Source organism: Myripristis murdjan, chromosome 5 (assembly GCF_902150065.1).
Source record: "Myripristis murdjan chromosome 5, fMyrMur1.1, whole genome shotgun sequence".
In the NCBI taxonomy this organism is placed as follows: Eukaryota; Metazoa; Chordata; class Actinopteri; order Holocentriformes; family Holocentridae; genus Myripristis; species Myripristis murdjan.
The window spans coordinates 4,246,899-4,273,049 of NC_043984.1; the positions used below are offsets into that span (position 1 = coordinate 4,246,899).

At 39.7% G+C, this 26,151-nt stretch overlaps 1 protein-coding gene across 1 annotated transcript in view; it reads left to right on the top strand.

Annotated features, from left to right (window-relative positions):
- The window catches only part of ephb2b (eph receptor B2b), a 131,419-nt gene that overhangs the window by 48,992 nt on the left and 56,276 nt on the right, over positions 1-26,151 (top strand). Inside the window, exons 2-3 of the mRNA XM_030051582.1 lie at positions 1,774-1,853; positions 15,143-15,827. Coding sequence (XP_029907442.1) covers positions 1,774-1,853; positions 15,143-15,827 — 765 coding nt within the window. The remainder of the gene's footprint in view (positions 1-1,773; positions 1,854-15,142; positions 15,828-26,151) is intronic.

The following is a 26,151-nucleotide window of genomic DNA, read 5'->3' on the forward strand; positions in this document are numbered from 1 at the left end:
ATTTCACTGCCTAACACCCATGTAGGCTGCTCAGCTCAGAGTCACACACAAGGTTATCAATAGCTGCACAAATGCAGTCTCATCTGCCTAATTATACGATTTGGGCTTTGTGATAACTGAATAGGATGTGGAATCTGCTATTATGCCTCTCGCGTGCGTTCGAGACGCTGAGATTCACCAGAAGTCCCTGAAATAAACTGATGCATGCAGAGCCTGTTAATTAAAAGCTGTGCCTTTCTCTGGAATATAAATCAGTGGAAATCCAGGGTTATGAAACAACTGGAGGTCTCGAAAATGTCCTGCATGCTGGTGCAGAGTTGGGTATGCAACGAGTTAAACAAAATCCTGTGAGGAATAGCTTTGGTTTCTTGTCACTGGTTTCCACTCATTACCAATAACGCATTTCACAGAGAGCTTTTATATGTTACATGAATTCATGGACTCTTTGAAAAAAATAACTTTTTTTTTTGTTTATTTTATTTCTTCACTTAGATCTCTTTAAAGGTGCACTGTGCAAATTTGCTGAGGAGCAATTGAAGTGGGGACATTTTAGACTCAATGAACATAATTTTGCACAGTTCACCTTAAAGACCAAAAGTTCCACAATAATAACAACAAAAAGAGATCTGTTTATGTTGCCAAATTAATCAAAATCAACAGTGTACAGTTGTCACTCAGACCTGCAGTACAGTCACTGGCTGTGACTTACAGAAAACTTAGTAGCTGTATTTGTCAAGGAGTTTCCTAAATCCCCCTCTGGCACTTCAGAGTTGCAGCTGACGCCTCAAACCTGATGAATGTTCTCTCCATCTGCTGCAGCTCAGCACTGGAGTATAAGAGTGGTGCAGACCTAATCAGCAGGAAAAATTCATTAGGCCTGCCCTCTGCTACAGAAAGAGAGACATGGAGAGAGACAGAGGCTTAGAGAAAGAGAGCATTTTGGGAGCGGGGGCGTGTAAAGAGAGGATGACAGAGACAGGAGGCAAGAACATGAATGATCCGATAAACGGCTTGGCCAGGCTAGTGGAATGTCATTTGCTTGCCTTATGACAAACAGGAGACACATTCTCTTTGACCCCAATTACTAGAGGTGTTCTTTTCCACCAGCTAATCCATGGTATATAGGGTGGCCCCTCTTCTACACCCTGGAGATTTGCTTTTCCAGTCTGCCGTTTGCCTCACAAAGTCATACGGCTGACAGCCCGTATCTGCTGTGTTAGATATATTTGACCTGTCAAGAAGTAGCTGAGTGAATATGCGGTAGCACTGACCCAGCTTGTTGGCCTGGACTGATTTATGGTCAGACTAGTGATCCGTACTTTAACACGTTTCCTCAATATGGGCCTCTGTAGTTTTGTTGTAATACATGTGCATATGCAGACCATTGCCTGGCAGAGGCTTATATCTGATGTGCAGCAATTAACAGGAGACCACAGAGGCAAATAGCCTGCATGCACAAGGCTTGGTGACTTGAGTTAGCAGCATAAAACAGGATTTAAAGAAAGAATTATTTGTTGAATTTAAAAGGAATGAACACAAATCAATCAACAAATGACTGAATAAAGGAAATTCCTCATAAGTGTCTGCTTCAGTGGTATTGTCACAAACTTTTTAAATCTCTGAAATCTCTTAAAAACTGTAAAAAAAAAACAACAACAACAACATACTTTAACAGTAGTTATATGGTTTTCATCCAACGACGGTGGCATTTTCATAAAATGATTTGTCTGGATAATATCTGACCGCTGCCTCTATTTTCCTTTCTCTCCACAGAGACACTCATGGACTCCACCACAGCCACAGCTGAGCTGGGCTGGACAGTCTACCCCGTGTCAGGCTCCAGCGACAACAGCGTGAGTTACATGGTCTACTTACATTATGCTCTCCCCCTGATAATGAATGTTTTATTGTTCTATTATTTTAGCTAATAACATAATTTTTATGACATTTTAGCTGTTTAAATGTGTGGGGCTCCTCCCTTTTGTGAGATTTAAAAGCATAGCTAATGTGTAAATTGGCTCAAGCCCCCATGATAGATTTATTTCTCTGCCACTGCTTTGGTTTCTCACTTCAAGGTCAAAGATCAATTAATGAGTCTCCCTGCTCCCCAGAATGAGCCAAATCTTTACTTAAAAAAAAAAAAAAAGAGAGAGAGAGAGAGAGAGAGAGAGAGAGAGAGAGAGAGAGAGAGAGGAAAATCCAAGTGCAGAGCTAGAAATAACTTTAACAATGTGAGATTTTTGGCTCCAAATCTGTACAGTAGTAGACTAGAAAAAAAGAATGCTTTTTGCTGATTGCAGTTTATGAAGTGTTTCCATATATTCATTGCATATCTTCACAGTTCTGCAGAAACCAAGATTTTTTGCAGTGAATCTGAATTTCCACCAGCTCCATGTTTGCATGAATGTGTCTTCTGTTAATGAAAATCGTTTTGTATTCTGACCTGTTCTGAACCCATTGGCCCATCACAAACATTTACAGTATGAACATAATGATGAACATATAGCTAAATACTAGTGTTCAAATGCCAGCCATGGAGCTACGTGTTATATGGGATCCGATGGTGTTTGATGCACATTATTTCCACATGCTGTGCCAGGGCATTAGTTCCTTCTCACCACATGCACGCCAGGCCCACATCGAGCGAGCCAAAACCATAGTCTCAATCTCCTTCACTTCTTTCCCCACCACAAGATTCAGAGTTCTTAGAATTGGTCCAAAAAAGAGAAAAAATGTTGTAGACTTATTTGCTGGTGCATTTCAAAAAACCACTCCCGATTTTATTCAATTATTTATGCTTCTGTGGTTTGTATTCAAGCTGGTTTGAATTATACTTTATCATGCTGTGTCTTCATGCACAAAAAAAGAGGAAAAATTGAAGTATAGAGAGTTGGCCTTCAACAGTGCCATGATACATCTTCAAAGTTGTTCAGCAATAATTTAGAACAACTTCATCTCCCCCAACCTGAGGGCATGCTGTCTCCTCCCTGCTAATTCCTACAATCAATACCAAAGCACAAAGACGCTTGGTTTCTCCCTCCTTCCCCAGCTCTGGATTCAATCTAAACAGAAAGAGTTTCACCATTTCCAGCCCTTAATGATGTTGGGTATCTTACAGACAGTTTACATCACATCTTCCTTTGATCTATACAAAATGTCAGATTTAGCAAAACAATCACAAGTTCTATTTAATTATCGGTACGGCTAATAAGTGGAAACTTCAGCCTGAAAAAAAAAATCAAACACTTCAAAAATCAAGAAAGGTGACTGATGCAAACTGTGTTTTGCTGGGTGAAATTTCCAAAGTCTGGGCAGAGAAAGTAAAATCAGGGTCTGTACTTCAAAGGCAAGGAACCTTCATTTATGAGCCATCTCTTTTTACATGTGTTCAACAGCCTGGTAATGAAGTTGTTTTCTCTTCTGAATTAAATGTTTTTGCATTTGGTTTTGCATATACAGACTTTTCAAAGAGTGGGACCTTTTTTCCTACTGTACACACAGAAAAATAATAGTTCCAAAATGGTTCCACAAAGAACCATCAACTTTTTTTGTCAATTTTTTTGGTTATAGATCTTCAAATAACTCTTTTGATCTTTTGGTCTTTGAAGTACCTTTGGGTATTCTTTGAAGGACCATTTAAGAACTGTGGCCTGAAAGGTTCTTTCTGGATTAAAAAAATGCTCTGCTATGAAGAACTATTTTCGGTTCCATTTTGCACGTTTATTATTTCTTTAGGAAATGAGAATTAACTTAGAATTAACTTGATTTCATGTGCTTTTTCACTTCTCTCTTCTTTGAATAACAGTTCTTCAGAAAATGTTTTTATGGCTATTACAGGCACATTTGAAACATTTAGAAAAAAAAACTGTTGTTTAAAGAGCCATGGTCTGAAAGGTTCTTGGTAAAACCAAATGGCTCGGATGAACCATTCTAGGTTCCAGTTGGCACCTTTATTTTTTCTGTGTGTCGACTGCATATTACTCCATCCTGCTTTTTGAAACCCCTCTCTCCTAGAGTGCAATAAAATGCCAACATGTTCTTAACCCCCTGGATTTAGTCAGGTATAGGTTGGCCTTATCAACATGGGCACTGTAGTTTTATGATGATATGGTTGAGCTTGTCAAAGGCACAGCCCATTCAGAAGTGAAGAGTGAGAGCAATGGAGATAGCTTGTCCCCTATGGCCCAGGGCAACAGGTGTGGAAACGAAAGAGCACTCTCTCTCTCTCTCTCTCTCTCTCTCTCTCTCTCAATATAACAGCAAGAGGTGCTTTACAGAAGCTATTGTCTTACACACACATATGCATGGCTTCATGGGCTTAGCTGGAGGATCAGTAACATTCAGCACAGCACCACAGCAGTTGGCTTTCACTACTCTGTATAGCTTCATGAAATATATCCTAACTTGTTATGTGATACCTTGCCACACAATGGAAATGCAAACAAGTAACAGTATTATATACAGTCAAAAATGTCATGATAGTTGCAGTCTCTAACTCTGCAGTGCATTTGAAAGTCACCAAACCTATCATTATTGTGAGAAGCTTCTTGAAATACTGCAATATAATCAGCTTTTTACAGTATGTTTTTGGAAACAATTTGCGTGAAACAACATTGCAGTTCAACTTGTATAAATCAGTTTTATAACCCTCTCTGCGTATAACCAGGCTATTCACCCTTTTAATTATGTAAAATGACAGCCAAGCTGAAGTTGACACTGAACAAGACAGGAGAAACATCTTTATTATTCCCTGCAGTGATGCCTTAAACATTGAAAAGCACTGCAATATTTACCAAACTAGAATTTCTTTCTAGGCAGTTGAGTATTTTCTCACTAAAGTACCAGGAACTTGGTAATGATGCCTCACTCCATGCTCTCTGTACAGTAGAGCTGTCATGTAAATCAGTGTTTTCCATGAGCAACTTCATGAAGACTTAACCCAAAGTAAACAGTAAAGTACTAGACGCTAATACATTATATGATGCATAAAATTATATAGCACTGCTCCAGAACAATGTCACATGATGTTTTACATGCATTAAACAAAAATCTGAAGGCATAATAAAAAAAAAGTAGTTCAAGAGGAAGAAAAAGTATGACAGAAGAATGAAAGAATCAAACAGAATGAAATAAAAGACCAAAAATGATATTCAAAATGGCATTATAGGCCTCCTTACTGAGGCTTAAATAAGGGCCTTTCAGACTTTCATGTTCTGGACCCCCAAGTTGACTTTCATTAAGTAGCAGACCCTCATCTGAAGTGACTTAGCCCAATGGACATTGATAGTCAGATTCAGATTCAGATTCACTTTATTGCATCCTCATCATATTACATATAAGAAAGAGCAAAAATCTTAGGTCTTGCCTCCCGTCGACACCAGCAGCAATAGCAAACAACAATAAAAAAATAAAAACAATAAACATAATAAAAACATCAAGACAATTAAAACACTACCAATAAAGATATTGTATAAAGAGCAGGAGTGACAGTGTGTTAGCAGTGTTCAAGAGGCATTCAACAGTCTGATTGCTTGGGGGCAAAAAGAGTCCTTAAGCCTGCCGGTCCTGGCTCTGAGGCTTCGGTAACATTTGCCGGACGGCAGCAGCTGGAAGAGTTTGTTAAGATATGAGAAGATATTTTGCTTTGTGTTAACTAATAAATTGTGTCAGCGTGTAACTTGAACACTGACAATAGGTTCTAAGTGGTGATTGCAATGTAATGTTAAAAAAAATCACTTTTTACCAAAGTTTTTTTTTTTTTTAAACATAAATTCTAATGATTGAAATGAAGACCATCTAGGACCCCTGGAGGGGTTAGTACCACTGTTTAGATGCTCATTTTTTCATCAGACATTAGGGGTTTTAACCCATGTAAAGGCACATAACAATACATGTATTTTTAAGTGGATCGTTTTACATAAAGCTATGCAAAATTACCCAGAAATGGTGAACCAGTGAGAATGTGTTGTTTTGATACGGAGCTGATGTAGAGCCAGCTGGCAGAGCGGACTTTAAGTGGTCAGTATTTTCTTCTCAAGTGGAGCTGAGAGACGTGTGAACATGGGGTCAGACCTCCTGACCCACACTTGCTTGGGTGAAGGACTGTCAACAGCGGCCATTTAGAAATAGACTTATGGCCATGGGGAATGCACAGACACACTGTGGAAAGATAACTGAGGTCCTCTTCATGGGTGGGGAATATAATGAGGCGGTGTGCAGGTTAGCTTATCATTATGGATGTGTCATAATCTGCTGTACCAGGATGTATATAGTGTCTCTTCAGGACTCAGTGCATTAGAGTGGCAGGAATAGGAAGGTGCTTTTTGCAAATAGCTGGGGCAACAAATAAGTTCCTTGTGATTTACCAATGATATGTATTAGACTTCCTTTTGAATAACGTTGAGGTTCTTCATGCATAATTGTGGACATGTGTGGCTGACCAATATGGCATACTTTTTTATACAGCCCTTCTGTTTCTTTACTGGCAATTTGTCGAGCAAATTTCATTGTATGGGACTCATTGTAGATTGAGGTGACCACTAATTTGCTATGATTCTCAATTAAAGTCTGTGAAATTATATCTTTGGAATTATGCAAGGAAATATGCAAACATAATCCACATGTAGATTCATGGAAAGAGGAGGCAATTGGAAGCTTGTTTGTCTAGTTTCACATGTTGTCCATTAGTGGACAATGGTATTTGAAGCTGACTGCAACAGACAGTTCTACTTATGCCTGTGTGTGTGTGTGTGTGTGTGTGTGTGTGTGTGTGTGTGTGTGTGTGTATGTGTGTGTGTGTGTGTGTCTGCTCTGTATGAGGCTGGGTCTCCTACAGGATTTGGCTCTCTTTGCTTCTCTCTTGGTAATTGAATGCAGAGAGTGGGTGTCATTTGTCCTCTGTCCCTCCAGGGAAGGCACTCTTACTCTGACAGATTTCCCACAACTGCAAATGGGACAACTGTGCCCCAGGAGTTTTCCACTGGGTTCTCTCCCTGCTTTTGTGTGAATTATTTATTTACTTTTGTCAGTGACAGAACAGCACTATGTAGTGTGAGATTAGTCCAAGTTGATTCAGACAGCATAATGACAAGACGTGAGAAGTACAAAATTTATATTATGTCACATCAATGAAAGATTTTTTATCGTAGAGTGCTCTCACCCTACATTCACTCTGTAAGCAACTTGGTTGATGGGTCATTTATTTCTGATTAATTGTTAGAAGATTGAGAGGCTCTGATTCCATCTATGTAGTCATATTGTGCAGTTTTAACCAAGGAAATATTATACAAGTCATTCACACAAAGCAGTTTGTAACGTTGTATCCTTTTGATCAATAATTTGATGGTCATTAGGAAGCATTAATCAAAAATAAACAAGGAAGTCTGTTAGCACTACTTCACAGCTTACAATCAGCTCCAACGATGGATGCAGCAGTTTTCATAATTTTTAAGGCGTTCCTGTAGTTTTCCAGTAGTTTTCCTGTGGTATTTCAAATAAACGAGAACTAGGAAACTTTGAATGGCTGTCATCTACTTCTTCTCTATTTTGCACAAGCCAGGCAGGACTATTGTTCATGAAATAAAATTACATTAGTAGGGACACAAGGGAGTTCAGAAATCTGATGGAGGCTGACAACCATGAAAACTGTTCTCAAACTTTTCTGAGCCAACAAACTTGACTGTTCACACATTGCTCAAACACATTCCCTGGTTGCTCAGCTCTATAAGAAGTGAACGGACTTCTGATAACTTGTAGACTGTGTTGTCTGTAGTATGACTGTATAGTCGGGGTAGAGCAGTCCCAGCAGAGAGCTGTTATGCACGGCGGTGTGACTTATTAACAACCATGTGTCCACTTGCCCACTCTCAGCACCCATTGCATGTTCAAGTGGGATCCTTGGCAATGAGATGCATCCCAAGTATTCTTCCATTTTTGTTTTCCTAAAGACATTTTTGTGTGAGCTTTTCCTTGTTTTCACTCAGGGTCTAAGTTTGTTTCATAATGTGAAGCCCTTTGGAACTGATTAAAGACTGTACAAAAAAAAACAAAAAACAAACAAACCCTGAGCCCTTACCTGCTCACCCACTGTAAACCAATCTGGATTACAGTGTCAGCCATGCATGCACAACATGCAAAACTTTAGTACCATTCCTTTTGTAGAAGTTCAGTAACTAGATGCTTCACAGAGGTCCAGTATGAAGCCCAAGATGTACTTTCTCTTTTCAGTTGGTGAATGAGGTAAAAAGCTGTCTTTGGGGAATTGTCTCAGGGAGCAGCCCTGGTCTATAATTCAGCCCTGACAATGGTTCCACTTGGCTTTACAGATAATGCAGAGACCTACTGTCAGGGAGACTTATGGATTGCAGGTCAGCTGAACTTTTCTCTCTCTCGTGGAGTGACAGAGGAGTTATCGATTCTGAATCTCATTCACAGTGAGCATCACTGAACTGTAGTACCTCATTTAATTCCAGAGGAAGAGAGGAGCAGCTGACATATAGTACGCTGTACTTTTCCCGCCATAGTCTAACCACCACAATCCATACTCGCTTTAGACAGGCTCTCTGTACAGGGGAACATTTGTCAGGCAGTATTGCTGCTCTGGCACAATATCAATTACAGGCACTATACCACACTAGAATGACTGGACACAAAATAGTTTATTAACAATATATATAGTGACCTAGCAACAGTTAGAGTGAAGATCGGCAAATTCAGTAAAGGCACAGATACAGCGTGTCTTAGTGCAGAGACATGGACAAGAGGATATGGCATTTAATGCTAAGGGAAAGTGCAGGATCAATTGTAGATAACATTGTAGTCCTTTGAAACCTGAACAAATTCACTTGATTTCTTTCACAAACATGAGAAAAAGACATGAACAAAACATGAATACATGAACACTAACCCAAAAGTGAAAAAAAGAAAGAAATTTTGTGAAATAAAGGGTGAATGCAATGTTTCAGAATAAAAGGCTGTCCACAGGCTCCTGGGTTTCAAAGGATTAAAACATGTTTGCCTCATTCTTTTGCCTTATCTAAACAGTACATCTGCAGCCCCACCAGCTCAGTCACAGTCACACCAACACACACTGCATAGTTCTCTGCTCTGCATCGTTAATGTCGTTATATATGGGAATGATCCTCAAGGCCTCAACTGTGACCATGGATTTTTTGGCACCCTTCATGTGACTCTCCTTCATGTTTGGCTGGTATACTCAGACCACTGAGGGTCTGATGACAGCTCTTTGGAAGTTGCTTGTTTATTTGAGGGCGTGACACCCCGTTTACCAGACTTGAGTCACAGAATATTTGCAGACAATCCCTTGTGTCTGCTTTAACCTCCCTGAAGCAGTAACAGATGTGTTCTTCACACAGGACAATGCTGTACTAGTGCCATAAAGTTTAAACTATCCAAAGGTCAATTTACTATTATTCTCTGTGGTTGACAATTTATCTGACGCAAAATTCTCCCTATGTGATAAACCCCTCCCATTTTGTACTTGGAGCAAGTTAAACCAAACACCAACAATTATTTTTAAACAATATTTTACCTAAGACTTCCAGACTGTGGACCCAAAAGAGAGCAACTCAACTGGTGTGTTTTTGAGTGCGGCCGTCTACTCATTTTGTTTCAGTCCCCCTTCAGAAGAAGTATATGTTTGCATCAGGTGTTTCTTGGTGGAAGGAAGCACAGCTTCCATGTAGAAAGCCCTTTCATTATTATTATGATTGTTGTTGTTATTATTATTATTATTATTATTATTATTATCATTATCATTATTATTATTATTATTTTACCCTGGAGTGTTATACCTAATAGTTGTGTTATATTACTCAAAACTGAGTATGGGATAATATATAAAAATTTATTATATTGTAATGCAAAAATGTGATGGTACAATTTCTCAAACTCTCCAATGAAATTACTTTTTGCACTTGCAAATGACCCCATTTTTTTTTTTTTCCACTGGCGAGCCGATGTGGTAGAGCTTTTTCACTGTAGCCATTTTGACATGAAAAAGCAGGTAAACACAGGTGTTACCAATGACATGAATTAAGGTTCTGTTCCATTGAAGTGCTGCAGAGTCTTTCCAGGTAGCCCGCATGAACAACAGCAGGACCCTGACTCTGTTAAAGTGCTATTAAAAATGTCTATTGCTGGAAAGATTTGTGGCTCAGAAATCAGTTTAATTTTGCACATAATTTTGACATACTTTGTTGTCACTGAACTTTTATTTATTACAGAATATTGTGGTCGTATTGAATCATACTAGGAAATTAAACGCATTGCTCCATCCCTACCCAAAACACTTTCCTGAGGCAAATGATTTGATAGATTTTTTTTTTGCCTTTGGTTATTTTATAAAGTTTGATCCAAAGGAAAATGTCTTTGATCATTTGTTTGTTATTAAAAGGCTATTTATTTTATTTCATGCAATACCTTCATTTGATTTTACTTACGTAATGTTCCAGGCTTTTAGCCCTATGGCTGTTGTCTGTCATAGTCTCAGATTAACAACATTTTGCCTAATTTGGTGAACAGGATCTCAGTGGAAACAGCTACATTATTAGTTTCCATCCTCATTTCAGGACACCTCATCCCCTCTACCTAATCCTTCTTGACACCCACCATCACCCTTACCTCCACCTTCCCACTTAAAACACATGACCACCCTTTTAGCAGGACTCTCGGTGAAGAACCGGGGGAAAAAGCTGTGAAAATGAAGACGTTTCTTCTAATTTCACACTCTGCGCTTGATCGTTAGGCTCTTATTATGCCCCATTTGCTTCCCTCCACTGGCTCTGATGAAAGCGGGGCAAAAAAGCCGTGACAGGACAAAAAGGGGCCCTCCATCAAAACACATTTTGTTTGGGGTCTTTTTTAGCCTGGCTCAAAAATCCTCCCCCCAACACTGCCAACACTTTCCCCTGCAGTTTTCCCGGTCTCCATCCCTCATTAGCAACAACCCCCACCTGTCTTCACATTCATTTTATTAAAGTTTGATTGTGCAATGCTTGGGGCTCAGTACAAGGGGACGTCACAGTCTGTCCTCTCATGTTTAATCGGCACACAGCCTCCCTTGGAACAGCGCACTGCCCTTCAAGGAGTACTTGGAAGGTCAGTGGCTGCTTGTGACCTAGGATGACCATGTCCACCTAGGTAATCTGGAAGTGGAACAAGTAGCCAGTTTATCCTTAAACATCGTTTCCTGACTCCATTACAAACCTGCATCATTCACAGTCGTATAATCACAATATGGTATTATCAAAAATATCAACTGGGATTAGACCAATTTATTGTTTACCAATATACTGGGCCAATATCTGCCATTGTTTTTTTTTGTTTGTTTGTTTGTTTGTTTGTTTTGGATGTTTTTTGTTTGTTTGTTTGTTTGTTTGTGTTATCAGATATTGGTATGTACAGTATTGGTATACCTTCCCTTTCCAGCATGAAAGAGGTAGTTCTTTGGCAAATTTTTAAAAAAGATTTTCAACAATATTTCTCTCATCTGTTTAGTTTTCATTTGCAATATTCTCCCGGTTCATTTGGTGTCAGCAAACAATTAACCAAAATGAAATATTAATAATAATAGTTTCATTTTTATTTTATTTATTTATTTATTTATTTATTTTGCATAATAGGCTAATTTTCTAATTTAAAGATGTTGAATATTGGCACAAAATATCAACTATCAGCAGCTTCAGCTAAACAAATACTGGAGTTGACATTACAGAGTCGGTGTAAAGTGGAGGTCATATATTAAAAAAGTTATTCAGATGGATTCTGACAACTGAGTGTACTGCTACACTGCCATGAAACACCAGAGTGAAACATACTTTGACATGTGCTCTGTGCAGTTTTGTATGATCAAAATGGACATCATTTTGGTTTATTTGTTAATATATTAAAAATGATAAATTAATTACATTTTTAAAAAAGTAACTTTTACAGTGTAAAAATCATTACCAGCATAGTGTTTATACAAGTCCCTGACCATCATAGTTAATGAAACAATTTAGACAGATTTAGACCTTTTAGACACTGCCTCAGAGCAACATCAGCACTATGAGCAAAACAAACAACACTCCAGTTGTCACTTGTCAGCTCCACTCCACAGCAATTTCTGTCACTACATTTTTTGTGTCTGTGCTTATTTATGTATATTAATTAGGGAATTATGCACAATCATTTAAATGTAGTATTCATGTTTTGCTCAGCAGCCAGGTCGGCAGAATGAATTGTATTTAATATCTACATTCAGAAGATAAACAAGGTCCTATTATATTTTTTGTTTGTCTGCAACCTCTTTCCTAAATATTTTTGGCTGCACATCACTGTCTGTTCTGTTTAGTAGAGTGCGTTTGGGTTGGCTCTTGAAATGGTTTGTGTTGGGTGTGGGTCAAACTAAGCATCACTAGCAGTGATTAATTAGGACATGGGAATTAAGAACTAAAGCTGTTCTAATTAGTCAGAGAGTGTTTAATAGAATGCCGGTCTGTAACAAGAGGGGTGACTTTCTTCTCCCAACCTGTCAAAATCTCTGTCAAAATCCTTGCTAAGTGGGCACTAATTTGGGAAATTATGTCAGCTGTGAAGTGAAGAGTGAAGGGGGGAGGTAGAGGGGTAGAAGCAGTGCAGGGTGCGGCTGATGCAGAGTGGCTCTGGGGGTTGAGAGTAGGGTTTTCCTTGGCTGAAATGCCGAGGTCAAGGTCATGACTCACTTGGTGGTTAGAATGCATGGCGTTTTGAAGCCGAGGTCCTCGGTTTGATCCACAGCCAAGTGGGTAGGAAAACTCTGGAGGCTGCATCTGGAGTCTATAAGAGCAGCTATTCAAATTTGTGTGGATTTTGAGATGAGGAAAACACACCCAGAAAATGAAAAGTAAAATTTGTCTGTCATTTTATTCTACATGATTACCTGTGTTATAAGATTATACCAATTTTACTGGAGTGAGACTTTAATTATGGAAAATTTTATGGAAAATGTTTTCTCACAGTGCTTCACTGTAAAGCGTACCCTTTGTAGTAGTGAAAGGAGCTTTCACTATAATGTCAATAACCAATTACAGTATGTACTATGAATGTGTCCTATAAAGCTAAAATAAAAAGTAGGACACACTATCACATAAACCAGCGCCTCCATGTTCTGGAGGAGTGATTTAATGTCACTTCTCCAGTTTCTGCAAAAGCACTACGATATGTAAATGGTTTGCTCCTGTCTTTAACAAGAAGACAGGAAAGGGGAGAGAGGAGACTTCAAAAGTGACTGACACTACAAAGCACCCTCAGTCAGGAAAATCTTTTTTTTTTCTTTGAAATGTTTGTACTTACTGTCTTCAGTGAAATAATTGAAAATAATGAAGTATTATTAATCAATAAATAACTTTACATTTAGAGTTTATTGAACTGATTGAGAGTCTAACATACTGTATTAATTAGACATCTTGGATGAAGTCACCAGATTATTGCTACAAAAAATTCTAATACAGCCTCTCTTTGTTCACTTACCTGTCTATATAGTGTGCTGGGGAAAAGACAATGATGATTTCCTGTCCATGAAGTTCAAATTACATTTCTTTTAGTAATCACTTTGGAGGCTAAATATAACTTCCTTTTTACAGAAAAAAAAAAAAAAAAAAAAAAAAAAAAAAAATATATATATATATATATATATATATATATATATATATATATATTTTTTTTTTTTATTTTCAGATATGAAGGAGATCTGCTTCCTGATTTTTTTCAATTAAACCTAATCCTGTGTAAATACCACTACTGTGATAGCCTTCTCACTGAATACCTTTACATGCACACTAAAAATTTTCTCTTAATTTGATTAAGACAATACTTTGTTGAAAATGACAGATAAGCACCTTTATCTGATTATCTTGATTGGAAAAGGGTCTCAATCAGAGCAAGTGTAACTCAGTAAAAAAAAAGAAAAAAATATTGAGGCATTTGAAGGTAATTTCTTTCTTTCTTTTTTTTTTCAAACTTTTACTTTCAAACCAAATGCAGACAAAGAATGAGAGGATGTGTGGGGAAAGCCTTCTCTTTGATTTGTCCCTTTAGACATATAGAGCAATTTTTTAAATATATTCATGTAAATTGGGTTTGTAGAGAAATCATGTTTCTTCAAACCATCTTACAATTGAAATTGCTATAATTGATATATTGCCTAAAACTGATTGCTTCCAGTAAGTGGAGGATTGTTGTGCATTTAAATAAGTTATTATTTGTGCAAAATGGCTAATCAGTATAGGCCTCATCATAATTTACATTTGCAGATTAAAGGGATATTCTGAAATTTCTGTTTTGTATCAGAGCCTAAAATGAAATCACTTTCCAATTATATTTGCCACAGATAGATATGTACTCAGTTAAATCGGAGGTTTTCAAAGTCCGAGACTATGACTCTCCTCTTAAAAAAAGCTTAGAAAAAGGTGCCCCCTTAGCTTATCTCAGTTCCTGAATGTCTGTGGGATCATGTAGCTGCTACTTAGTCCAACAGACATTCAACAATTTGGCTAAGCTAGCCTAATATTACTGTTTGACATAAACTTCAAACTGCATGCTGACACGTGAAAAGGGACTCCAAAGGCATCTCTTAGTGTGTCTGACTCTGGGTTGTATGAAAGATTTTGTGGGCAAAGAAAGGTGCTACCCTTGCTCACAGTTGAAAATACTGATTTTTATTATCAGGCTATGTATTAAAAGACATGATGTTTTGGCCCAGATGTGCAACAGGGCCTTCATCAGATTACAAACACACAGCAAAAGACAGAGTATCGCATCTGACAATGAGAGACAGCTGAAGCTAATCAGCCAGTCAAGCTCAGGTCTCCTCCCTGGTTTTCGTAAGAATAATTCCCCAGAACTATTTCAGAGCTATCTGTCTAAGCAAATGACAGATATTAAGACTGTTCCACAGCACATGGTCCTTTTGATAACAAGAAAAACAGCTAAATTCTAAAGCCTCCATGAACATCATGACGTTTTTCACCTTCAGTCTCTCAGCCTCCCTTGAAGGTGGTTGGTGCCCCACTTGGTTGGCCCACCACCCACTTTGTAAACCTCTGTGTTACACTGAACAGTATTGTGTTCACTGACTGCTTCTGTCTCTGTCCTTGGTCAACAGTGGGAGGAGGTGAGTGGTTACGATGAAAACATGAACACCATCCGCACTTACCAGGTCTGCAATGTTTTCGACACCAATCAGAATAACTGGGTCCGGACAAAGTACATCCGGCGTCGCGGTGCCCAGCGGATCCATGTGGAGATGAAGTTCTCAGTAAGGGACTGCAGTAGCATCCCCAATGTGCCGGGCTCATGTAAAGAGACATTTAACCTGTATTACTATGAATCAGACGCTGACACAGCCACCAGAACCTCCCCAGCTTGGATGGAGAACCCCTGGATCAAGGTGGACACCATCGCGGCGGATGAGAGTTTCTCCCAGGTGGACCTGGGGGGCAGGGTGATGAAGATCAACACAGAGGTGCGGAGCTTCGGCCCGGTGTCACGTAGTGGCTTCTATTTGGCTTTCCAAGACTATGGCGGCTGCATGTCCCTCATAGCTGTGCGTGTCTTCTACCGGAAATGTCCCCGCATCATCACCAATGGGGCATTATTCCAGGAGACACTATCGGGGGCAGAGAGCACCTCCCTGGTGGCAGCCAGAGGAGTTTGTATCCCTAATGCTGAGGAGGTGGATGTGCCCATCAAGCTGTACTGTAATGGGGACGGAGAATGGATGGTACCGATCGGGCGATGTATGTGCAAGGCAGGGAATGAAGCTGTGGACAACGGGACTGTGTGTAGAGGTAAGATCTGCTTTTATTATTGCCTTGATGTTTTCACCAGAAATACTAAGCCCAGTGAGACGCTGAAGTCAGTTCTGCCTTCAGAACAAACCAAACACTGAAGCATATGATCCATACTGTGTTATCTGTCAGTGCACATCCCATGGTAAGATGTTGCAAGAATCTACTTATTGTCATTGAATTGACAAAATAAGCTGGTGATTTATGGCCATAAATAAGCTTATTGGGGGCACATACATTCAGCAATGGCCACTCATTTAGAGCCATCAACACTTTTCCATATGAATGATCATTACTTTTATCTGTGCCTGTTCCTGTAAGAAAATACTGCTGAATATAAGTTCACATGACACCTCTGGCTTTGGTTTGATGTGAAGATATATCGCTGTCTGTTGAAATTTATGACTGATGAATATGTTTAGTCTGTTTCTTGGGACCATAAAAAGAGGCGAGTGCTTTATCACAGGTATTTGGACTCCAATGACAGAGGCTTGTCTTGGATGACCAAGTTATCTCTTTCACTAAGTTTTTTATTACACTTGCCTTATGCTGGTGCATGTAGCAGTTGCGCTAAACTTCCATTCTATTACATAAAGAATATGTCCTTTCTCTGGATGAAAAGAGTTTCAACAGTTGCAGTTTGCCTTTGTCTTGGTCTCACTGTCTCTTTTTTCCCTTGGCTTTCCTGTTTTTTGCAGGTCAGAAATGGCATCCAAATATTTTTCTTTCCACAGAACAGCTTTTGCCTGTCATGCATATACACAATATATGTACATTAGGGCTGCATGATATTGGAGAACACATGACATTGTGACATCTTTTTTAACAATCATAATTTTTATTGTTTGGGTACTCTGAAAGTCTATCCTTTGCCAAAAAAGAGAAAGCCCCCCGCATACCTATATCACACTTGGCTCAGCCCTCTGCCACCTCTCCAGAATTCAGCTTGGACTCCTCCACTCCTCCACTTCCAGTTTCACATACGTGACTCTTACACCGGCATGGACAAGTGGAGAGAGAGCAGGTGGAGGGGTACTTGTGAAAAACAAGATATGTTTCTTAATAAAACTTTACAAATGGACTTATGAGTCGCAATCGAGTTAGTTCCATGTATGCTTAATCTGTTTGCCTCCAGTGTTGCTGAGGATGGAAACTATCAAACTTCAGCAACGAAAGATGACAGAAAGATGTAAATATAGATAGATCTTGGTACTGCAAGTTTTTCTTGTGTGTGTATGTTAAGTGTTTCTTACATTTGGGCATGGACAGCCTCGTGACAATAACTGGTTTAAGGACAAGGACAAGGTGCTGCTCGTAACAGGAATACACATAATCAAAAGCAATGTCGTGTAACTGAAAGCCTGCTTCTAGCACCCAGGTTACAACATTATTTGTAACAGTAGTGTTAGCCATGTCCTGTGCATGTTTACAGGCAGGTGACATGCAGGCTCTACATGTAGAGGGATCAGTTCACTTTGTGCTCTGGTGAAGGGATGCACTTCATCTGTTTATCAAACAACCAACGCAGGCAGCGCTCCTTTTCAGGTTGTGTTTAGCAACTAGTGGGGGCCTGCTTTGGTTGTTTGATAAAATGATCAAGTTCACCGCTTCACCAGAGCACACAGCAAACTGATCTGCGCATGCAGAGCCTGCTGTTACCAGCAAAAAACTCTGTATCCAAGAAACCCTTAAATCGGACAAAATTATGTTATATCAGATGGACTTTTCTAGTAGATTAATTGTGGAAAATGAAAACCTTGCCAGTTTTCCTTTTGTATCAAGCATCAAAAAATTGTAGCATATGTTTGAGTACATTGGCCTTACATGATATCACACTTCCTGCAGCGTGAATTGGAGTGTCGATGCTGAAATGATATATCGTGCAGCCCTAATGTATATACCTAACTGTGAAATCAGCCAAATGAAAATAGCCACAGTAATTGTGCATCTATACAGGTTTTTTTTTTTTTTTTTTTTCTCGTACAATGCATTCCTCCATCTATGAGGATGAAAAATAATATTTTCAAAGTCGCCTATATTTTTGTACCTATTGATTTGGTCCAGCTGGAATCCTCATAAGCAAATCGATTTGCCTTTTCAGAATATCAGTGTACCCACCATTTACCTGTGCCATGCCCTGCCCGCGCTCTGGCAGGTGGTATTTGGTCGACGTGCTTAGAGAGCCTGATCATTGGGAACAGCATGGCAGTCTATAGCCTGCAGAGCAGAACCATGCTGATCCAGCCCGGCACAACAAACCACCCACCTGCGTTTCACATCGGTGTGTTGCTGCCTCTCTCATACGCCTGCCTGTAATTACCACACATCCCCCAGTGTCTTTGCTGGGAGGACAGACACGTGATGGGTGTCGCCTCACAAACACTACCAGGCCTCTTCAGTGACTACTAATGAGGACAGTCACTGGTTCCTCCTCAAGGAATACATGGCAATAAGAGGCGTGTGAAGATAGCTACTCTGCTGTAGCATGCTGCTGTAAGTCCACACACCCGCATAATTACACAAATCTGCTTGTTTTTTTGACCTACATGTAATTCACTGCGTGTGGTGGATTGGAACATCTCAGGGGTGTCCTCAGTCATGGTGTTTTTGTGTTAAATGGGATTATACAATTAAATGCTGTCCGCTCAACTGGGAAAGCATGTAGATCCATCTCATATCCACATAGCTCTGGGCATAAGAGCATTTCACATATAAAATGTAGCATTTCACCTTCCAGTACTGGCCATCCTCCTATTTATTTCTACTTACTTGCAGTGGCTGGATAACCCAAGGTCCCTCAGAGGAAAACTTTCATTGACCGCATGCTTTCATCTTCATCTGACCCCTTGCCAGAGTGGGAGCTGCAGGCTTGAGCACTGCAAGGCTAAGGCTCATAGACAGGCTGTAGAGACACAGACAGAAACACACACATACATACACAGACAGAGAGCTGATTTTGAAAGTTCCTCTCAGCGTCACTATGTCTTCAGTGATCACATAGAGACACTGAGTGGACTATTAAAGCTTTATGAGACTGATGCATTATCTGAGAGTGGAGCTGTGGCATGCAGCAAAACCCTATTCAGGGAGATGGATTTTATGGCTCCATACAATAGTTATGAGACTCAGCGTAAACACGCGGGTGGAAGTGTGTATCTTACCAAAAAAGAAAATAAAACCATTAAAGATAAAAAGGGTTATTATTCTGTGGTTAGTGCATTGTTCAGAAGTCCTTTTTTGATGGAAGGCTGCCACCAATTGCTCTGCGCTCTCTTCATCTTCCTCAGCGCTGAAAGTTGATACTGCTGCTTGAAACTGTGGTCAGTCAATGCCTTTCAACTGCCAGAAGTTGGATAATGAATTGATTTATGAAAGATGCGCCTTTGCCTGCTGATGTTATAGGGTAATGAATTCATTTCTGAGAGATGCCCTCTGAGGGTTTGTAAGATATCCTCTTTCATAGCTGGATTATGGAGCCACAGAGACAGCAATAAGTAGCCAAGATGAAAGAGACTATTTGTACTGTAATATTAATAACGCAAGCAATGCTCTGTTCCAACATCTCAGCAACAAAACGTGTAATTACGCATGTAACAATTAAATCCTTGGCAGGGATCCTGACAAATAATTACGTTGACATGAAATCTGTCAAAATATTGACAATAGAAGGGGGTGTTTAAACTCCAGTTCCAGAGGCTTTTTTTCTGTGTGATTGTCTTACTAGTGAGATTAAGTTTCTTCTCCAAGAGGCGCTGGAAGCAAACGAACCACACCAGGGTCTTTCAGCAGAGACAGCCCTGAAAAGAGAGATCTTATTTCCCCTCGGAGCCTGGAGGAGACGGTGGACCACCGAGACACATGGGGTCCTGTTTGCCCTTGCCGTTCACTCCGAAATGAAAAGCACTCTCTTCAGCTTGGCACAATGAGAGCCATGTTCACGAGTGGAAATGCAAACTCCCTTAACAATGCCCATGTGTGTTTTTTCACTGTAATCTGATCATCTAACCCCATGCGATTGTGAGTTGAAGGGTCCCAACTGTGGGAGTGTGGCTCGTATTATGGAGCAGTGGAGGTTCAGATGTAGACAAACGGTCACGGTGATAGTAACACTTTCATTCATGTGTTGGTTTTTGCTAATGAGGGCATTTTGGAGTGGAGAAGCCTAAGTATAATTGTAGAAAAAAACATCATAGCTAACGTGACCCTGCACTCCTGATTTGTAAGAACAGTCAACACATAACATTGAACACAGCGTGACAGTGGAATGTGGCAGATAAAAGAGGGCGATTGTTACATACTCTTCCACTGTCTGTACTAACATGCAGTGGGAATCACAGTGTGAAACATGAGACATTTTGACAGTGAAACCAATTACAGTGTTACCTGAGTGAGAGGAATTTCCAGAGAAAGTGAGAGACACTGACACACATTAGCTCGTAATAACCTGTTGTCTTGTGTCTGAGCTTGCAAACACTGATACGCATATTTTCTTAGGAGTAAAGCCATTAATTGGCAGTCATGTTATTGTAGGCCCAATATTTAGTTTCATTTTCAGCTCATAACTGCAATACGACAGTGGAGTGTTTGTTTCTCATATCTGCAGTTTTGTGTTATATTTATATTGTAAACACATGCAAACATAGCTACACACTCAAAAGCAGTCACATTATTCCTCAGTTCAGTCTGCCCTCAATTCAGACGCTATATTATTAAAAAAGCAAATTCCTCTGTGTAATCCTGAACACATATAAAAGGCCCCATAGTATACAGTAAGTCACATGAATGATAAGCATTCAAGGTCACTGTGTGGAGAATTGGAAAAACAACTCTTGTGTTTCTCTTTTAATGTGCATCAGTCTCTTGGTGAGGTCTGTGTTATTGGCGGGTGGAGCTGGCCCTTCACAACTGCACACCAAGAGCAAGTACATTAAGGAGCAGAGCTTCAGCCAGTTCCTCAGCCAAATGTAATAGTAGATAAAGGGAGTTAGTGAGGATTGAGCTCGAAAGGTAGACGCTGGGCTTGGGTAGACATGATTGCATGGAAAAGAGGAGGGGACAAGGGGGGATGTCTGTGAGCCAGGAAATGAGTCCCCTTAACCCACTGTCAGAATCCCAATTATTGCAGCCTCTTCGTCTAGAGAGGGTTTAAGGGTGGAAATCAGCGTAGCACAGACAAATCCACGCCGCTTCCTTTATTTCCCTCGGTGCCTCGGTCTTTAATGGCAGCTCTAATTGACTAACAGTGCACGTGGGGAACAGCCACGCTGATGGCTGGATGACTGTCCTCTGCGCTGGAACAAGACACAAAGCAAAACAAAACAAGCACACCCCCTCAAGGCTTCTGCTGCATTGCATGTGCAAACAAAGACACATGAAGGAAGGTTTGTATTGGGCTGCAGTGAGGTAGAGAGAGAGGGAGACAGAGAGACAGAACAAAACACCCACAGAATGTCTACACACTATAGACATCCACACAATATCACATTATGGTGAAAGCCATACTTATTCTCTTAGATTGATGGCAGCTACGGCTGCAGTTATGAGCTTTTTAGTAAGCATGAGGAATACACATTAGCGCTTGAACAGATGTTCATTACTGCAACATTTGCCTGTTAAATAGTATCAGAGGCAACATTACTTAATTTCAGCATCATAGGCAACATCACTTAATTCCCGTTACTGATCTTTTCATTTTGAACCAATAAAAAGTCTGTGATGTCTGTTCAATAGAGGTAGGCTCCCTGCTTACTTTGGTGTGTATGCAGTATAGGATGTTGTAGCAGCAGGAGGGGAACATGGGAGCTTGAAGACATGGCAGCCTGTCCACAGAGACCCCAGGGAACAGTCAGGAGTCTTTATTCCCTCTTCCCCACTGTGATGGGATTTCGGTATGGCCAGGTGTTTTTGTGTGTGTGTGTGTGTGTGTGTGTCTGTCTGTCTCTTTCGCTCAGTCTGTTAAGTTCCTGCACCCTACACGCATCCAAACAGGAGAGTAGAAACAGGGGGGTGGGGGGACTCTTGCAAGAGGGAAAAATTCAAAGGAAACCCACAATATCTGTATATACTATCTTACAGGGAATTCACTAAATCATGCGTTGCCACGCAGAATCACTTACAGAATGTGTTCCCATATGTACACAGAGGAAGATCATGTATATTTTTACCCTCACACCTATAGTTTATCATCTTTGTTCTCACAGCACATCCATCACATGTGAATGTGATAACGCCGGCTGAGAAGTCTGCGAATCTCCCTGAACTCAAGGATCATGGCCTGTTAAAGCGTGTAAACTTTTTCCATATGTCCTTGCGCGTGTTGGCTTCTGCTCCATATGGCATTGCCTGTGTAAGGTCCAGTCCCCATCTGTCTTCTCCTTATCCCACACCATCTCTGGAATCCCAAGTTTGGGCGGCACCACCTCTGATAGTGCAGGCTCACTCATCTACCCGCTGCAGGAGGGCCTGGTTCTTACTTTTGACACCTACCTATGTCTCACCCTGAGACCCATCAGACCATAAAGCCTCTCAGCCACAGTTTTCTGGTGGTTTTGCATTAGAGCACAGCTGGATGAGGACCCCGAGACCTTATGGCTTGGTTCATAAATTCCCTCAGGACAAGCTAACCTGACAGTGGGGCAATGAGAGCTGAACAGAGATCATTCCGTACGTGTCTGTTTTTTTTCTCATCAGGGACATGGCCAAGGCCTTTTAAAACCATCCCCGTGTGCTCTCTCAGATGTCCTCGACTCGTGTCCTGTTAGAGGATTCAGTCAGCTCTATCGGCTAAGGGCAAGGGAGACTGATGGATTGAGCATCTGCCTGGGGAAAAAAAAAAAAAAAAAACGATGAGAAACAAGAGCGCCCACTGTTAAAGACAGGAATCCCTCTCGAGTATCACTGACCTTGTTTTCCACTGATGTATAAGAACTCGGTCAACATTGAGAGAAAATTGTGGTGTCTTGTGTTGTATGCAGTTGACCTACATTAGAGCTATTCTAAAAGTGAGAGCAGAGAGAAAGCTAATCCATTCCTGACATTGGTGGGATGTGCCACGTGTATTTTGCGGCCTGAGTGTCCCAGAGATGAGCACAGTTGTTCACACACAGTTAACCCCTTGGTCATTCACTAAAAGGCTGAAGGGTAGAGTCTAGATTCTGTTTCGCACAGGGCTGTCATTCAATATCATGGAACATCACTGATGGGGTGGTATGGCTCTATACATAAAGCTGCTCACTGTTGTGTCATGTTTGCAGCGTGTGTTTGTGCCCCTTAACTTAGGACAAAAGAGTAAAAAAAGACAAAGACAATGTTGTGATTGCATAATGCATTGGTGTGCTATTAAATCAAACGAGATAGTCCACAGCTGCAGAGTGCATTAAAACCCCTTTACCTTCTGTGGGAGTACATTGTCCCCTTTTATACCTCAGCTATTTCTAAAAACACAGCAAAGGACCAGCATGTTTTTGGTTAGCCTAAACAATATTATTTTGCATTGCGGACATGGTGGATTTGTCAGAATTGATTAAATATGGTATATACTCATACATGGCTCAGCTAGCTCAGTGTTACTTAGGAAGCAATTGGTATTTTAAGAACAAAACAGGGTGTGGCTAATGGCTAACAAAAGCTAATGTAGTTGGGTTAACCAGAATCTTAATCAACTTTAATGGCTAAGTGTGCATATGCGTCCAAGGAATTTGACTTTGATTTACGGTCGCCTCTCGTACTGACGTATAATACACAAAGTAATAGGCAGAAAAACAAAACAACAACATAAATAAATAAATAAATAAATTGATATAATTTGAAATATTTGACAGGTCCTTACTTTGGAAAGGACTTTGAAGGTAGTGACTTATGTAACTGTGGCTACAGTCTAGCCGTAACTTTTGCTTCATATTAGTATGGTGAAGCAGAGGATAGGCTTTTCATCCCCTATGGAGAAGACACTCTAATGGATTCTAAAATAAGTAACATCACCCTCCAACAAAAGCCTCTCCCCCGTTTAACTCCAGGTGTTTAAAGATTAAAACGGCTTCATGAGCGAGGCAGAGAGAGGGGAGGTAGAGATAGATCAAGAAAGAAAGGGAGGGAGGGAGAGGGGGAAACATTAAGAGCTTGGTTTTCTTTCGTTTGCCCTTTTATTAGCAATAAATGCCTCGCTGCCCACTGACATACAGGAGTTATAACCATGAAGGCTCTTCTTTGGAGAGCAGCATGCAAGGAGGACATTATAGAGAGAATATAGCCAATCATGGTTGTTGGGTGAAAACTCCCTTGTTCCAGTATTTTAACCCTAACTTTCCACCATAAGTGCAATATTACTAACATGCGTGTTTAGCACTAAGCTAATTCTGCACTGACCAAGTCCAACAGTTCCATGAATCCCAGTCCCGGGCATCAGGTTCTGTGGCTTGGTCCATTCTATATTACACTGTCTATATTATATATACATATTTATATATTTATATATATATACTGTCTATATTTACATAGGCTGTTTATATTTTTCTCTATATTTTTATATTTACTGCTTATATATATATTATATTTATTATTTATTATATATATACTACTTACTTATATATAGGCTGTTTATTTATACTTATTATATATATACTATTTATATTTTTATTTACATTTACATATGCTGTTTACATTTATTTACATATACTGTTTATAGTTTACATACTGTTTATATCCACACATACTGTTTATATATACTGTTTATACCTATATATATATATATATATATATATATATATATATTTATATACTGTTATATATCTTATATTTTATATTTACACTTATATTTACACTTCTTTTTCTGGTCTTTTTTCGGGGGGGGTTTTTGGCTTATACCGGGACCTGAGTGCTAATTTCGTACCACTAGCATGTAAGTGTGAACTGGTATGACAATAAAGTTCCTTGAATCCTTGAATCCTTGAATCCTTGAATTTGGAGATTTTGACGTTTTGACGAAGATTGTATGGCCGCTATACAACTGTACTTACATACCATATTTCTGTAAATCCTTCAAAAAGGGGGTAGTTTTCACCCTCAAATAAGTTTTTTTTTTTCTCTATTTGTTCAAAAATGGCACTTTCGGACATATAGTAGAATATTTTCACCTCTAGCAAAAATGTAAACTTCTGCTGAATGTTCAAAATGTAAATTTACTGCTGCTGCTCTATGTTCACTACATTGTCTGCTGATGTTAGTAGCCTATGTTCTGCACTGCACTTCACACTATAGGTGAGTTCCACTACTTACAAGTCAGCATGTACTGTGAATCTCTGTGTGCCATCAATATGTCTTTCTGGCAATGTCACAAAGGCAAATTCCTGTGCATTTAATTACTTGGCAATCAAAGTAATTCAGATTCTAACAGTACACCCAGCTGTTCTCAAAGGAAAACACAAAGACCGAGTTCAATTAACAGTTAATTCCGATGCCTAAGTACCAAATAAGAAAAAACAACAAACAGTAAGTATCCTTGGATTCAAGGGCAACTTCTCCTGTAACCTCAGTGAATCCCTGTGAGGTGATCATATCCATACAGGCTTTACCTGCTGGGACCTCTGCAGTGTTTGAACAAAAAACAACATCCAAATCAAGTGGTTTATAATGAGATTTATTTTTCTTTGGGATTTAATTCCAAAATGTTTTGAAATTCACTGGCTAATGTAAACTCAAAAGTTGGACTTGCACAACAAAGTTTTATGTCATCAACCTCCCTGGGTGGTTTCCGAGTGGTGTTTGAGTTTGAAATTGAACACATACGGCTAAAGCCCCTCCACTGCAAAGTTAAGCTCTCCCCTATCTCCTGAGGAAGCCACCACTGTAGGATTACTCTCTATTTGCTTTGCCAGATTACTCCCTGTGTGGAAGTCACATCCACCTCAGTATTTTATGCTCAGTGATTACAGGTAAATAGTAGTTCTACAGTGAATATACTATGTGACACGTCACTCAACACATAAAGAGTCATACCCCAAGAGATGCCTGCCATTTGTAAAAAGTTAACGCCTACAGAGTTGTTGAGAACACCAAATTAAAGCAAAGTCTGAAAAAATATAAAAATATATATCTATATATTTTGGAGAGTTTTAAATGATAATTCTTTTTTTCCAAAATGTATATTCCTCTATATACTTCACACTGTTTACTGTATTTCAGGTTGTTCGCAATATTTAATATTCTCACAACCTACTTGTTTATTACAGCTCTCAATTAAGACTGTAATTGTGCAGGATACGTGTACTTGATGCTGGCCAGGAAAACAATGTTGGCTTCAGTGGCCTGGTTTAATTGTTGAAACCTG